Raw genomic sequence first — 16,089 nt, forward strand, 5'->3', positions numbered from 1 at the left:
AGCAAGACAATGATCCAAAACACACAATCAAGTCTAAATGAAAATGGGTAAAAGCAATACATTTTAAGTTTTGGAATGGCCTAGTCAAAGTCCAGACCTAATCCCAATTGAGATGTTGTGGCAGGATTTAAAACGAGCAGTTCATGCTTGAAAGCCCACAAGTGTCCCTGAGTTACAGCAGTTCTGCATGGAAGAGTGGGCCAAAATTCCTCCACAGCGACATGAGAGACTGATCAACAACTACATGAGAAACTGATCAACAACTACAGGAAGCGATTGGTTGGAGTCATTGCAGCTAAAGGTGGCACAACCAGTTATTGAGTGTAAGGGGGCAATTACTTTAACACACAGGGGCACTGGGTGTTGCATAACTTTGTTTATTAAATAAATGAAATAAGTAAGTAATTGTTGTGTTATTTGTTCACTCAGGTTCCCTTTATCTAATATTAGGTTTTGGTGGAAGATCTGATAACATTCAGTATCAAAAATATGCAAAAGTAGAGAAAATTAGAAAGGGGGCAAACACTTTTTTACGGCACTGTATATGTTTACTATCTTTATCTTATCTGACTTGCCATAACTAATGTTCCCTCTGGAACAATTATGTTATTCTATTCTATCCTAAGGTGGGCCGCAGTGCCAAGGGGGACATCTGTCTGGATGACATCACCTTCTCACCAGGCTGCCTGCTCTCGTCTACGTCAGAAGCATTGGAGACTCCACCCCCATCAGGTATGATGTCATGATGTCACTCAGGGTAAATCTCAATAGTCTTAAGTGACCTCCTCGTCTCCTTGTTTTCTCTCCTTCATAATAGTCTGAAAACCTACCCACTGGGAATTGACTTTAGCCTGTTCAGTTCTTTCGCATTAGTGCAGATGATGGAAAGAAGGAAAATAAAGAACTTTGGGAGACCATTGGAACTTAGTTTGCATCCTAAATGGCACTCTGTTCCCTATTTGGTGCACTAATTTTGGCCAGTTGGCTCTGGTCCAAAGTAGTGCATTATTTAGGGAATAGGGTTTCATTTGAGACGTTAGTCATGGTTTTGCGGGCATAAATGACTGAGTGAACCAAGCGTTATCAGTCAGCGTATAAAGACCGGCTTGGTGTCCATTCAGATGATTGTACGTTTCCTCTGCATTCTTCCTGTTCTTTACGAGCCAACCTTTGAGAGACGAGAGAAAGGGACTACAACGTGAACTGATTTAGCGCCATTGTCACCGTTGTGCATAGCAGCTATAATTGCCCTTTCTAATTTATAGCTTTACTATTGTATTGGGTGCCGGAGAGGAAGAGAGGAGAGGACAGGGAGAGAAGAGGGGATGGGGAAGGCTTTGTGTGTGGCCTCTTTAAGGGACCCCTAGTGATCTGCTGGGCTGGACTATAGGGGCCTTAAACACAATAGTCCTGTTGTGTGCTTCTTTATATATCTCTCTCTTTCTCTCTCTCTCTGACTTACTCACAGCCATGAATGTGTATGAGAATGCAACCTAGCATGCTGTGAGTCTGCCAACAGGCAGGGGCATTAATTAGTCATCACATGGCTTTGATAGAGTCTTAGCCAAGTGGTAGTCAGTGGGAGTCAGTGGGAGTCAATGTGAATATGAGGATGTTGGTAATGATATGTTGATATCCAGCTTGCTCTCACACTGCCCATCACTATTCCTTGAGAGCTAAAATCCTGTAGGTTTTCACTCTAACCCTAGCAAAACAACTAACCTGTTTTACCAACTAGCTAATTATTAGAATCAGGTGTGCTAGATTAGGATTTGAGTGAAAACCTACAGGACGGTATCTCTCCAGGAACAGGGTTGGGCAGCCCTGACATAGGGAATAGGCTATAATTTGGGACATGTTCCATGTCCCTAGCCAAAATGACATCTTTAGCGATGACCCCAAGAGGAACTGGCCAGGATCCATCTGTCCCGACCCATCGTTTAAGAAACGCTGCAATGGAGAGAAAGACCTATGCCAAAATGGCTTTGACGGACATAGTTGAGAAAATGGTTGTCTTTTCTCTTACATTAAATATAAATTTGGCCAGAACAATGGCAGTATACTTAGTCCTCTCACTGGACATTTTATGTTAAACACATATATTATATTCCTTGGTCATTGATTGCACTGGAAAGGGAGTACGGACTGTTAATATAGTCAGAATAACACAATGTAGTCAAATGCCTAATAAAACAAAATTAGATACAAACAACAGAGGAGGGGAAGATCTAAGGGAGCGATACAGATGGTTTGTGTACTTGCATTAGAAGACGAGGCCACTCGTCCTTCCACTATCATTACCCCAACATTATTATTCCATTTGGAATGAGTCAATCACAAGGACGGCAGCCCCACAATCTCCTAGATCAATGACAAAATCAAATCTGATCAACAGTCGTGTTGTTCACCAGGCAAGCAAGGTCGACCTGAATTTCGCTCTTCTTCCTTTTTAATCAATTTTCTATGATGAATGAAATGCGGCTGAACTTGTTTTCGTTCTTTCTCCTCTCCCCCCTTCTTCAGAAAGAAAGTGATAGCATCAGAAAACACTTTAGCAATTCTCTCAGATAAATCAAGCTTAAATCAAGCTCATATGTAGAATTCATGCCTTTTATGAGATGCTACTGTATGGATGTCTCCCAAATGGCACTCTATTCCCTATATAGTGTACTATTTTTGATCAGGACCATATGGGCCCTATGGTGCCATTGAATATGTAGCTTATGATGTATAATGGTATGTAAAAAACCTAACGACCGTGGACTAATCATATCAAAGGCGGTGGAGAACAGGCCTGTTGTTGAGGAGGACAGGGAGATGAAAGACATTCTATTCAGATGAGAGGGAATGATGGAAAGCCATGTAGGACAAGTATAATCAGACAGCAGTGTGACGGCACCTGATACAAGAAGAGAGTCATTACTGTAACAGGTCATTACCGTAACATTGTTGACAGTTTGGATGTGGTTGCTCTGTGATGGTATTGAGTAACACACAACCCACCAAAAAATAAACACAGATTCCACAGATTCTTCTACTCCCCAATCCACCAGGGGACAATGTCCTACCCAGGGTGAGTATATGGAGTTGAAGGGCAGTGGGTCATTACTGTACCAGTAGAGGCTGCTGAGGGGAGGACGGCTCATAATAATGGCTAGAATGGAGTGAATGGAATGGTATCAAACCATGTGTTTGATGTATTTGATACCATTCCACTGATTCCGCTCCAGCGATTACCACGAGCCCGTTCTACCCAATTAAAGTGCCACCAACCTCCTGTGCTGTGTACGGTGTCTATATTAGCACAGCTTAAGTGGAAAGTGGGGTAGGCACTAGGCAGGGTGAAGAAGGTGGTCAGCTTATCAGTAAAAACAAATAAATTAGATCCACTTTTAATGTACAGGCTCCTGAGCTATCATATCCCATAATGATCATCATATAAAAGTCCATTAATCCTCGGTTTAATCTGCACTAACATTCAGTCTTTGATGCAGAGGGTGGGAGAGATGGAGGTAGAGGTAAATTGGGGAATAAACTAGAGGCTGGCTTTGCTGTTATGATGGAAGATATTAGACCTGGGATCAAAAACTATTTGAAATCTTTCAAATACTTTGAGCATTTGCTCTATCCTGCTTGGAGTGCTAAGTGGGCAGGGTTTGCAGTTTTGGGACTATTCTGTTTGGTCCATTAAGCCAGGCAAACTCAATCAAGCACATATACATATGTTATAATGATTTCATACCATTTGAAACCAGCTATTTACAAAGGCAGAAACAACTTTCAACACTTGAAATGACTTGAATGTATGGAAATGATTGACCATCACGGTAGACCAAACTCTTTCTTCGTTACCTTTGAGAGGAGCAATGGCTTCCTGTTTTTCCATATCCATGGATGGTCCCAAATTGCACCCTGTTCCCTTTATGGTGTCCTACTATTGACTGTAGGGCTCTGGTCAAAAGTAGTGCACTATATAGGGAATAGGGTGCCATTTGGGATGTATTTCAAATCAAATCAAATTGTATTGGTCACATACACGTGTTTAGCAGATGTTATTGCAGGTGTAACAAAATGCTTGTGCTTCTAGCTCTGACAGTGCAGTAATATCTAACAAGTAATATCTAACAATTTCACAACATATACCCAATACACACAAATCTAAGTAAGGAATTAATTAAGAATATATACATTTACTGTATGGACGAGTGATGTCAGAGCGGCATGGACTAAGATACAGTAGAATAGTATAGAATACAGTATATACATATGATATGAGTAATGCAAGATATGTAAACATTATTAAAGTGGCTAGTGTTCAATTTCTTAAAGTGCCAGTGATTTCTAGTCTATGTCTATAGGCAGCAGCCTCTAATGTGCTAGTGATGGCTGTTTAACAGTCTGATGGTCTTGAAATAGAAGCTGTTTTTCAGTCTCTCGGTCCAAGCTTTGATGCACCTGTACTGACCTCGCCTTCTGGACAATAGCGGGGTGAACAGGCAGTGGCCGGGTGGTTGATGTCTTTGATGATCCTTTTGGCCTTCCTGTGACATCGGGTGCTGTAGGTGTCCTGGAGTGAGGGTAGTTTGCCCCCGGTAATGGGTTGTGCAGACCGCACCACCCTCTGGAGAGCCTTGCGGTTGTGGGTGGTGCTGTTGCCGTACCAGGCTGTGAAACAGCCCGACAGAATGCTCTCAATTGTGCATCTGTAAAAGTTAATGAGGGTTTTAGGTGCCAAGCCAAATTTATTTAGCCTCCTGAGGTTGAAGAGGCTCTGTTGCGCCTTCTTTACCACACTGTCTGTGTGGGTGGTCCGTTTCATTTTGTCAGTGATGTGTATTTGTTTTATTTTTTATATTTTTTTACTTTATTTAACTAGGCAAGTCAGTTAAGAACCAATTCTTATTTACAATGACGGCCTACACCGGCCAAACCCGGACAACACTGGGCCAATTGTGCGCCAATTGTGTATGCCAAGGAACTTGAAGCTTTCCACCTTCTCCACTGCGGTCCCGTCGATGTGGATAGGGGCGTGCACCCTCTGCTGTTTCCTGAAGTCCACGATCATCTCCTTTGTTTTGTACTACTGTGGTGGTATCATATTCCTTCTGGTACTGTGCACCTGAAGAAGTGGAACAAAAGATTAGAGGGGATTTATCCCGCTTTCTTTGCTTTAATTACTGGGACCACCCCTCTTCATCACGCATCATCACGCCTCTCTAATACTCCAAAACCCCAAGTCTGACACCACTGGAATGCCTGGCTCCTATACAGCCCAAATTCCAGCCCCACATCCCCTCTCCTCAGCCCTCTACTCCCCCTTCTTCTGATACAATGCCTTACTGCTCCCCTCCTTTGTCCTCCTAAGCCACTGACTGAAAGAGAGGCTAATGTATCATTCAGATCGTCTGCTTGTTTGGCTTACTTTTTATATACAATTTGAATTCTTGGCCTTTTAGGTCTCTTTGCTTGTTTTGCGATTTTAGGATCAGCTTTGCCTTTTAGATCACAATTAATAACAATACATGGACAAAGTGGGAACTGATCCTAGATCAGCACTCCTACTCTGAGAAACTAGATGTTATTAGCCCTACATTATGAAGGTAAAGTTTTGATCATGCAGAGAAGATCTTACCATCTCAATATCAGCATTATCCAAAAGCACCTTCCTCTTTATTGGCACCTTGGGCCTTTTTATCTAGTCTGCGTGTGTGTGTGCCTGCGCATGTGTGCATGTACACTACATGACCAAAGGTATGTGGACACCTGCTCATCGAACATCTCATTCCAAAATCATTGGCATTAATATAAAGTTGGTCCCCCCTTTGCTGCTATAACAGCCTCCACTCTTCTGGGAAGGCTTTCCACTAGATGTTGGAACTTTTCTGCGGGGAATTGCTTCCATTCAGCCACAAGAGCGTTAGTGAGGTCGGGCACTGATGTTGGGCGATTAGGCCTGGCTCGCAGTCGGCGTTCCAATTAATCATAAAGGGCTTCGATGGGGTTGAGGTCAGGGCTCTGTGCAGCCCAGTCAAGTTCTTCCACACTGATCTCGACAAACAATTTCTGTATGGACCTCGCTTTGTGCACGGGGGCATTGTCATGCTAAAACAGGAAAGGGCCTTCCCCAAACTGTTGCCACAAAGGTGGAAGCACAGAATCATCTAGAATGTAATTGTATGCTGTAGAATTAAGATTTCCCTTCACTGGAACTAAGGGAAAACAGCCCCAGACCATTATTCCTCCTCCACCAAACTTTACAGTTGGCACTATGCATTTGGCCAGGTAGTGTTCTCCTGGCATCCGCCAAACCCAGATTAGTCCGTCGGACTGCCAGATGGTTAAGCGGGATTCGTCACTCCAGAGAACGCGTTTCCACTGCTCCAGAGTCCAATGGCGGCGAGCTTTAATCCACTCCAGCCAACGCTTAATATTGCACATGGTGATCTTAGGCTTGTGTGTGGCTACTCAGCCATGGAAACCCATTTCATGAAGCTCCCTCAATGAACTGTTATTGTGCTGACGTTGCTTCCAGAGGCAGTTTGGAACTCGGTAGTGAGTGTTGCAACCGAGGACAGTGCCACATTGAAAGTCACTTCAGTAAGGCCATTCTACTACCAATGTTTGTCAATGGAGATTGCTTGGCTGTGCTCGATTTTATACACCTGTCAGCAACGGGTGTGGCTGAAATAGCCAAATCCACTAATTTGAAGGGGGGTACTTTTGTATATAGAGTCTATGTCTGATAATTGTTAGGTCTTAAGATCAGAGCCAACACAAATCCACAGGGAATTCACACAGCTGCTGTTTGTGCACTGAATGAATACGACCTTTAGTTGTGCACTATTTGTTTTGATTTCAATACATCATTGATTTCTTATCTCACTGTCCTTTGTCCAGTCTGGTCCTGCTTATTACCCTAGTCTCTTGGCTGCATGTTGTAGCATGATCCATAACATTGCTACAGTACTTTTGTGTCCCAAATGGCACCCTATTTCCTATATAGTGCACTACATTTGACCAAGGCCCAAAAGTAGTGCACTTTATAGGGAATAGAGTGCAATTTGGGACACAACCCTAGTGCTGGGCAGCCTGACCTTACCCTCTTTCATTTGAGTGGTGCTTCACTTCACTAATGGCTGACCCATGACCTCTACTCTACATGATGTATGAGGAAGCTAATGCAAGCCAACACCATGCTAGCTACACACACAGATCCGGACACTGCTGCAGTTTCCCTTTGCCTTCATGTGCAAGCCATTGAATGTTATAAAATAGATTGACTTTGTGTAATTCTCAATAAATGGCCTCTCACTCGGTCAGTATGTGTGTGTGTGTGTGTGCGTGTCTGTCTGTCTGTCTCATGCTTATATTATGCATTATAATCAGTGTGTGTGCTCCCTAGACTCCTGTCCTCTTGGCCACCTGCAGTGTGAGAATGGCCAGTGTTTCCATCCAGACAAGAGCTGTGACTTCGTAGACGTTTGTGGCGATGGCACCGATGAAAAGGATTGTGGGACTTCCTGCTCTTTCGAGAATGGTCGCTGTGGTTGGAAGAGCTCCCTGGCTGACAACTTTGATTGGGCGTTGGGTGTTGGCTCAGTCCAGGGCATAAGACCTCCATTTGACCACACTCTAAAGAATGAACATGGTAGTGTATTAGTGTATTTCTCTCTGCAATTTCTATGTGAATTCCCCTTATAGTCCAGGCGATATGTGCATTTTCCCCCCCACTTTTTATAAAAACATGAAACTTGGTACACTTGCACAGTTTGGGGCTCTGAACAGTTCGGGCCTCTGAGCACCTTGCCATGGTGGCTATTTCTCTATCCCACCATAACCGGACAATGTATTTTTTCTTCATACTGTATCTGCTGAACCAAACATGAAAACATAGAATAGAGTCCAATAATGTACTTGGATTGATTTGAGGAAGTGGATATAAGTTTGCTTTTTTACATTCCCTACCACCTCTGCGAATAAATTAAAACCCATATCCCAGAATTTGATGAGATAGTTGGATCACAATTCTTGGCTCAAGGTGGAGAGGATTGATAAGAAAAATAACATTCGTAATGTTTATGCATTTTAACATCTGTGTCTGGAATGGAAATTCATAACTTCTTCACAGCAGCTTTGATAGAGAAATACATTTGAGCAGAATAAACCCTATGGACGTGTCCCAAATAGCATCCTATTCCTTATATAGTGCATTCCATACATAGGGCCCAAAGGGCTCTGGTCAGTAGTATTGCACTATATAGGGAATAGGATAGGATGCCATTAAGGTGTATCACTTAGACAAGGTATTGAATGACTATTAATCTGCAGTATCTTGAGAAGCTTTTGAACTTACTCAGAGCCACATATATGAATGATCATACTCTTCCAGTCTGTAGAATGTTCTAGATCACTGACTCATGTTGAATCCAGCACATTCTTTTCTAACTTTGGAGGTTTGATCATTGACTTGTGAAACTTTTCTGTGCCCTCTGCAATGGCAACCACCGAAGGCACTAAGGGGCAGTTGCAGTGATCGCCACCTCATGACTCTCCCTCGCATCCCTATGACCTAACTGTATTTTGTCACCATCAGCAAGAGCAATCTGAGGAGGTGGCTATCAATCTGCCTCACACCTCTCTCACTCTCTCTCTCTCTCTCTCTCTCTCTCTCTCTCTCTCTCTCTCGCTCTCTCTCTCTCTCACACACACCCAGGTCATTTTGTCTATCTGGAGGCCACTCCAGTGGGATTTAAAGGTGATAAGGCTCACATGAAGAGCTCTGTGTGGAAGGAGTCCAGTGCCACCTGCAAGCTCACCTTCTGGTACTACATTTCCCACAAAGCATCAGGCACCATCCGCTTACTGGTCAAGGTACGAATGTTATTTTACTTCTTGTTGAGGTATGGACATAATATGGAATAGTGTCTGCATTTACATTGAATGCAGCAAGAAATAGCTCTGTTTGCACTTTGAAGCATTCAATGTACTGTCCATAGGATGTCAGCAAAAAAAGTTAGTACCATTGCTGATGACTCGCGTAGACGGCTGTGTCCCAAATGGGCCCAGGAACAGTAATGTCATATTAGAGCTGCTGTCCTGTTGCCATGTTCTCTGTAATTTTCGGAGGGGTGAGCCAAACACCGGTCACTCTCCAAGCCAGCGCTCCATAGGCTGGATGTCTGCAGGTGTGCAGAGACTGGCGGGGTGTGAGGGGTTTTCCCAGACCAGGGTAGACCCACCCCACCAGCTGGGCTGAGGGTACACCAGCACCCATGCCAGCTCCACTTGTTAAGCTGACACACCATCATTTTTCTTTTTCTTGACTATGTATTTGACTTGCAAGTTGTTGCTGTGTGTTTTTTATAGTTTTGTTATGGCAGGGTTCTCTTGTTTCTTGCTGCGCATTGTTTGTTTACTCTCAAACATGATTAAACTTGGCAAGGTAGTGCTCAAGGTTAAGGTGCAAACAAAGCTTTAGATCAGCAGGTTTGTGTGTGTGTGTGTGTGAGATACTCTGTCACTCTGTGTTTAGCTACGGCATGTGAGTCATGGTACAGGCCATGCATGTTGAGCACACGCACGCACGCAAACACATACAAACACACACACACTGCTCTGTGTGTTAGCATACACATGTGGTACTGTGTGTGTGTGTATGTGTGCTTGACACCGTGTGTGTGAGTGTGCGTGTGTGTGTTAGCTTTCACGAGTGGTTCCCTGTGTGTGTGAGCTTGCACACACAGCAAGAACCATTCTGTGCAATTTGCAAAGCAGGTCAGGAAGTCATCATGTAAATTCCAGTAAAGCCTCTTATTCCTCTTCTAGCAAGCAGCAAGGGGTGGTATCCCACCTACAGGAATTAGCATTTCATTAAGCTTCCCCTAATAAAGGAGGCAACTGTTATGCTAATAACCAAGATAATGCCTTATGCAAGAGGTTGCACTGCTAGCGGTAAAACACGCTAGCGTAACAGAGCTCATGGTGCATGTTGAGTGTGTAAGAGCAAAATGGCACCCTATTTCCTATATAGTGCCTGGTCAAAAGTAGTGCACTATACCGGGAATTGGGTGCCTTTGAGATCCACCTTAGTCCAATGCACCAGAGCCTGAAGCTAACTGTGTGCCTTGTCAGAGGTTGGTTGCTAAGGGGATGGTTGTTTAGAAATCATTTAAACCCCCACAACATCCATTTTTGGCAATGGTGTCATCTCTGTGATTTCAGTAGATGACTGTAATAAGTTAAAATAACAGAATGTAATCATCTGTTTTCACAGAAATGTGCCTTGCATCATAACAAAATCATTACAGGACATAAAAACCAGCAACAGACACTTTACAAAAACATATGGGGACAGGGGACTGTACACGTGCAGTGATAAAAGTGATTATCAACCTTATTCACATCACAGGAATCGCATATGAGTCTGTAAAGTGCAGTAGTGCAGTTCTATGTATGAAGGTAATGTGCAACATTATTTTCATTTTACTTCTCCCACTCATTTAACTGAGCTGCATTGCTTGGATTTTGAGGCCGCCAGGCTATCCCATAGGATAGTGCAGACTGCTGGGCTAATTTTTGTCATAGTGCTGGACCTGGGATTTTTTACCACTTTATTGAACCATTTATGTAATGACCAAGGGGGAGACAGGCAGGTGACAGTAACATATTAAAGAGTTGGAATTGGGATTGAACCCCGGTCTTTGGTGAGGAGACGAGTATATATGTGTCTAGGCCGGGAGCATTAGTGCTAGACAGCGGGCTATGCACAATTGGATCTGGAATTTGACTCTAACCCGCTGACTGTTTGATTGGACTGTGACTTGTGGAGTGGCAGCTTGACATGTAGGATCTTCGGGAGATGTGCTGATTACTTTTCATATCGCCCTCTTTCATGTAGATGGAACATGACCTTTCTGAAAGGTCACTGTTATGATGGAGATGAGGGGACAAAATGTCACACATGATCATGGACATGATTACATCTAAGTTAACACTAGTATCAGATCAGAGTGGGAGATAAAGGGAATCATGGTGGGCCATATTAATATAGATGTAGTGTGTGTGTCTGTGTATGCGACCGTGCAACACTCTGACCTCTTGTCACTGTGTTCGTTTGAAGGGTGAGGAGCAATGACAGCTCTAGTCTGTACAGGCCATGTTGAGGACACACACACACAAACACACACTGCTCTGTGTGCTGTGGGTAATGGCTAAAATCGTCAAAGACCCCAACCACCCAAGCCGTAGACTATTGGAGTGACACACACACTGTCACTCCAACACACACACAAACACTCACTCCATCATTTTCTCATTCACACATAATATGCACATAGGAAAAAAGAAGGAAAAGCAGCCAACAAGTGCTCAGCATATGTGGGAACTCCTTCAAGACTGTTGGAAAAGCATTCCAGGTGAAGCTGGTTGAGAGAATGCCAAGAGTGTGCAAAGCTGTCATCAAGGCAAAGCGTGGCTGTTTGAAGAATCTCAAATATAAATATATATAAATTTGTTTAACACTTTTTTGGTTACTACATGATTCCATATGTGTTATTTCATAGTGCTGATGTCTTCACTATTATTCTACAATGTAGAAAATAGTAAAAAGAAAGAAAAACCCTTGAATGAGTAGGTGTTCTAAAACTTTTGACCGGTAGTGTACATTTATACTGACTCTACACACCCGCACACCCACTCACATACAAGCTGCTGCTACTCTGTTTATCTTATATCATGTTGCCTAGGCACCTTACCCCTATACAGTAGATATCTACCTCCATCACTACAGTATCCCTGCACATGTAAATATAGTATTGGAACTCACTATTTTTATACTTCCTGTATATAGTATGCTTACTTACTCACTTACTTACTTTATTGTGTATTTAATATTTCGTATTCTTATTTCTCGTGTTTTTTCTTCTTCTAGTAACACATTGTTATTGATTATTGCATTGTTGGGCTATGAGTTTGCAAGAAAGGCATTTCACTGTACTTGTGCACGTGACATAAAAACTTGAAACTTGGATAATGGCCTATGCCATTCTGAAGGACACAGTGTAATATGAACAGAGAGGTGGTCTTCAAAGGTGTTTGCAGAACTAAGGGAACTAACTGAACTGTAATTATGACTCAGGATTCCTTGATAGGTAAAGAGGAGGGAGAACTGCATGTACCTGGCCTTAATCACTAAACACTTCTCCTCTGAATTTACAGTGCCTTCAGAAAGTAATAATAATATGCCATTTAGCAGACGCTTTTATCCAAAGCGACTTACAGTCATGCGTGCATAATTTTTTTTGTGTATGGGTGGTCCCGGGGATCGAACCCACTACCTTGGCGTTACAAGCGCCGTGCTCTACCAGCTGAGCTACAGAGGACCACAAGTATTCAAAACCCTTGACTTGTTCCACATTTTGCTGTGTTACAGCCTGAATTTAAAATGGATTAAATTGCGATTTTGTGTCACTGGCCTACACACAATACCCCATAATGTCAAAGTGGAATTATGATTTTAGAATTTTTACAAATTAATAAACAATGATAAGCTGAAATGTCTTGAGTCAATAACCATTTATCCCCTTTGTTATGGCAAGCCTAAATAAGTTCAGGAGTAAAATTGTGCTTAACAAGTCACATAAGTTGCATGGACTCTGTGTGCAATAATAGTGTTTAACATTATTTCTTTTATGACTAGCTCATCTTTGTACCCCACACATACAATTATCTGTAAGGTCCCTCAGTCAAGTAGTGAATTTCAAACACAGTTTCAACCACATAGACATTTTACATTTTAGTCATTTAGCAGACACTCTTATCCAGAGCGACTTACAGTTAGTGAGTGCATAAATTTTTCATACTGGCCCCCCGTGGGAAACGAACACACAACCCTGGCGTTGCAAGTGCCATGCTCTACCAACTGAGCTACAGGGGATCTGTAGACCAGGGAGGTTTTCTTATGCCTCGCAAAGAAGGGCACCCATTAGTAGATGGGCAAAACTTTTAAAAAGCAGACATTGAATATCCCTTTGAGCATGGTGAAGTTATTGATTACACTTTGGATGATGTATCAATACACCCAGTAACTACAAATATACAGGCGTCCTTCCTAACTCAGGTAGTTTTTTAGTATACAAATAAATGGAATAGCGCTAAGCACAGGCAAAATCCTAGAGGAAAACACGGTTCAGTCTGCTTTCCAACAGACACTGGGAGACAAATTCACCTTTCAGCAGGACAATAACCTAAAACACAAGGCCAAATATATACTGGAGTTGCTTACCAAGACGATATTGAATGTTCTTGAGTTGCCTAGTTACAGTTTTGACTTAAATCGGCTTGAAAACCAATTACACTTAGCTTGAAGAATATTTAAAATAATAATGTGCAAATATTGTACAATCCAGGTGTGCAAAGCTCTTAGAGACTTACCCAGAAAGGGGTTGAATACTTATGTAATCAACATATATTAGTGTAATTTTTCGTGCACTTTGACAATAGAGTATTTTGTGTAGATCGCTGACAAAAATATAACATTTTAAATCCATATTAATCCAACTTGTAACACATCAAAATGTGGAAAAAGTCAAAGGGTGTGAATACTTTCTGAAGGCACTGTAACTTCTATTCCATTGAGCTGTCTATTCATATCAGCATTGGGAACTTCTGAGCCATCAGTCATGATCAGACTTCTCTAACAATGGCTCAGCCCACCGGGAGGGAACAGAAATACTGTAGGCAGTCTGTGACACTGGGCCCGTTCCAAATGTAGTGCACAATATTTTTCCAAATGTAGTGCACTATTTTTGCCCAGAGCCCTATGGGTCAAAAGTAGGACACTATTTAGGGAATGGGTTGCCATTTGGGATGCAGAATTTGAATCTGAGCTGTTAGGAGGTACGGTATAAGATAGAAACACAGTGACACATTTCTCTCACTCATTTAGTTCTACTCCTCAAACAGAGAACATAAAAAAGCATAATGCACTCTGACTTGAAGGTGAGCCGACAGCCAAACAGCTGCCAGCAGCCCCATAAAATGAAAAGGTCATGAATATGAATGGGATTTCAGTTTAGCAAGATATTTTTATGGCGATTACAAATTTCCCCTGTCGGTTTAGGCTACTGCGACTGTCATCAAATATGATCAAAGGATACCAATGATACATTTATGTAAATGTGAACCTAGCCTCATTATGCATAGTGGATTTGCGGGTTGCGCTGCGTTGACTGTGAACTCTATCGAATGAACTCTGAAATGTATCTGATAAGTGCCTCGATTGATATCACATTGAGACATCAAATATGAGCTATGCCGGTATGATCCACTCGTCAGCCACCGCACCGAGACTAGTTTCATGGATGGAGCTCCCTTTCTGTATTACACACATAAATCTGGATAAAATCTGTAGTAAAACTGGCTGTTAATCTATGTTTTACATTCCCCGTAACAAGATTATTTCTAGCAAGGACTCCATTGGCATACAGCAGGCTGGTGGAGAGGAGACAGACTGTGCATGGCTCACCCTAGGGTGCATTTTAATATGCTTTTAAACTGCCGAGTATAACATGACATTGCCTGTCCTCTGTTTTGAGTAGATTAGGTCCAGACTCTTTCATTGCAATAGCTTTGTAAACTAAGGCCCTTGGCAAACTTTTGGTAACCATGAAGCTACAGTAAACTGCTGAGCTTACCTCTGTCCCTGACCATAAATCCATCTTAACCCTTTACACTCGTGGGAATTGGCCAATATGGATAGGGCTAAATTGAAATGTTTCTTACGGAAGAAATATGAAAATGCATAACCATGGTAGCAATTGAAAGGGAACAGTTTGTAGATTATGGGGAAATTATTAGACCAAAGGTGAGGACACAACAGTTTACCTAACACAAGACTGAATCCAAACATTACACTGTTGATTCTATGTACATTTTACATTTACTGTACTTTTTGCCTCATTTGTTGATAACGAAATCTGAAAATAATCTGAATACATTCAATAACATGATAAGAGTATTCCTGGAAAATGTGTTGTAGGTGCAACATGAGACCAGAAAAGGGCTACAAGAATGGCCAGCAAGAACCTGAACCACAAGATATTCATATGACTGTAACAGAAAAAGACAGGATAAGAGAACATCATAAAAATTATCTGATTATATGAATCATGGAATTTAATGGGAAACGGATAGTTAAATCCATATTCTCCACCATTAACACACATTTTGAACTAACTAGCCAAGGTATCCATTAACCTAATATTATTGTTTCATATCATTCCCAGTCACGGTGTTTAAGAAAGGGGCCTTGTCCCAAATGGCACCCCTTTCGCTATATAGTGCACTACTTTTGACCAGGGCTAATAGGACTCTGGTCAAAAGTACTGCACTACAGTGCCTTCAGAAAATATTCACACCTCTTGACTTTTTCCACATTTCGTTGTGTTACAGCCTGAATTTTAAATGGATTAAATTGAGATTTTGTGTCACTGATCTACACACAATACCCCATAATGTCAAAGTGGAATTATGTTTTTAGAAATGCTTACAAATTCATTAAAAATTAAAAGCTGAAATGTCTTGAGTCAATAAGTATTCAACCCTTTTGTTATGGCAAGCCTAAATAAGTTCAGGAGTAAAACTTTGCTTAACAACTCACATAATAAGTTGCATGGACTCTGTGTGCCAATAATAGTGTTTAACATGATTTTTGAATGACTACCTCATCTCTGTAGCCCACACATACAATTATCTGTAAGGTCCCTCAGTCGAGCAGTGAATTTCAACCACAGATTCAACCACAAAGACCACAGAGGTTTTCCAATGGTTCGCAAAGAAGGGCACCTATTGATAGATGGGTATGGTGCAGTCTTTGAGCATGGTGCAGTCATTAATTACACTTTGGATGGTGTGTCAATACACCCAGTCACTACAAAGATACAGGCGTCCTTCCTAACTCTGTTGGCGTAGTCGAAAGAAATCGCTCAGGGATTTTCAACAGTTACAGAGTTTAATGGCTGTGACAGGAGATAACTGAGGATGGATCAACAACATTGTAGTTACTACACAATACTAACATAAATGACAGAG

At 42.0% G+C, this 16,089-nt stretch overlaps 1 protein-coding gene across 1 annotated transcript in view; it reads left to right on the forward strand.

The window, feature by feature from the left end:
* malrd1 (MAM and LDL receptor class A domain containing 1) overlaps positions 1 to 16,089 on the forward strand; it is a gene marked incomplete at both ends in the record, with an annotated part of 134,819 nt that overhangs the window by 74,921 nt on the left and 43,809 nt on the right. Inside the window, 3 exons of the mRNA XM_084144447.1 lie at positions 627 to 732; positions 7,403 to 7,648; positions 8,714 to 8,871. Coding sequence (XP_084000573.1) covers positions 627 to 732; positions 7,403 to 7,648; positions 8,714 to 8,871 — 510 coding nt within the window. The remainder of the gene's footprint in view (positions 1 to 626; positions 733 to 7,402; positions 7,649 to 8,713; positions 8,872 to 16,089) is intronic.

The sequence above is a fragment of the Coregonus lavaretus genome (genome assembly GCF_964263955.1).
Source record: "Coregonus lavaretus genome assembly, chromosome: 2".
In the NCBI taxonomy this organism is placed as follows: domain Eukaryota; kingdom Metazoa; phylum Chordata; class Actinopteri; order Salmoniformes; family Salmonidae; genus Coregonus; species Coregonus lavaretus.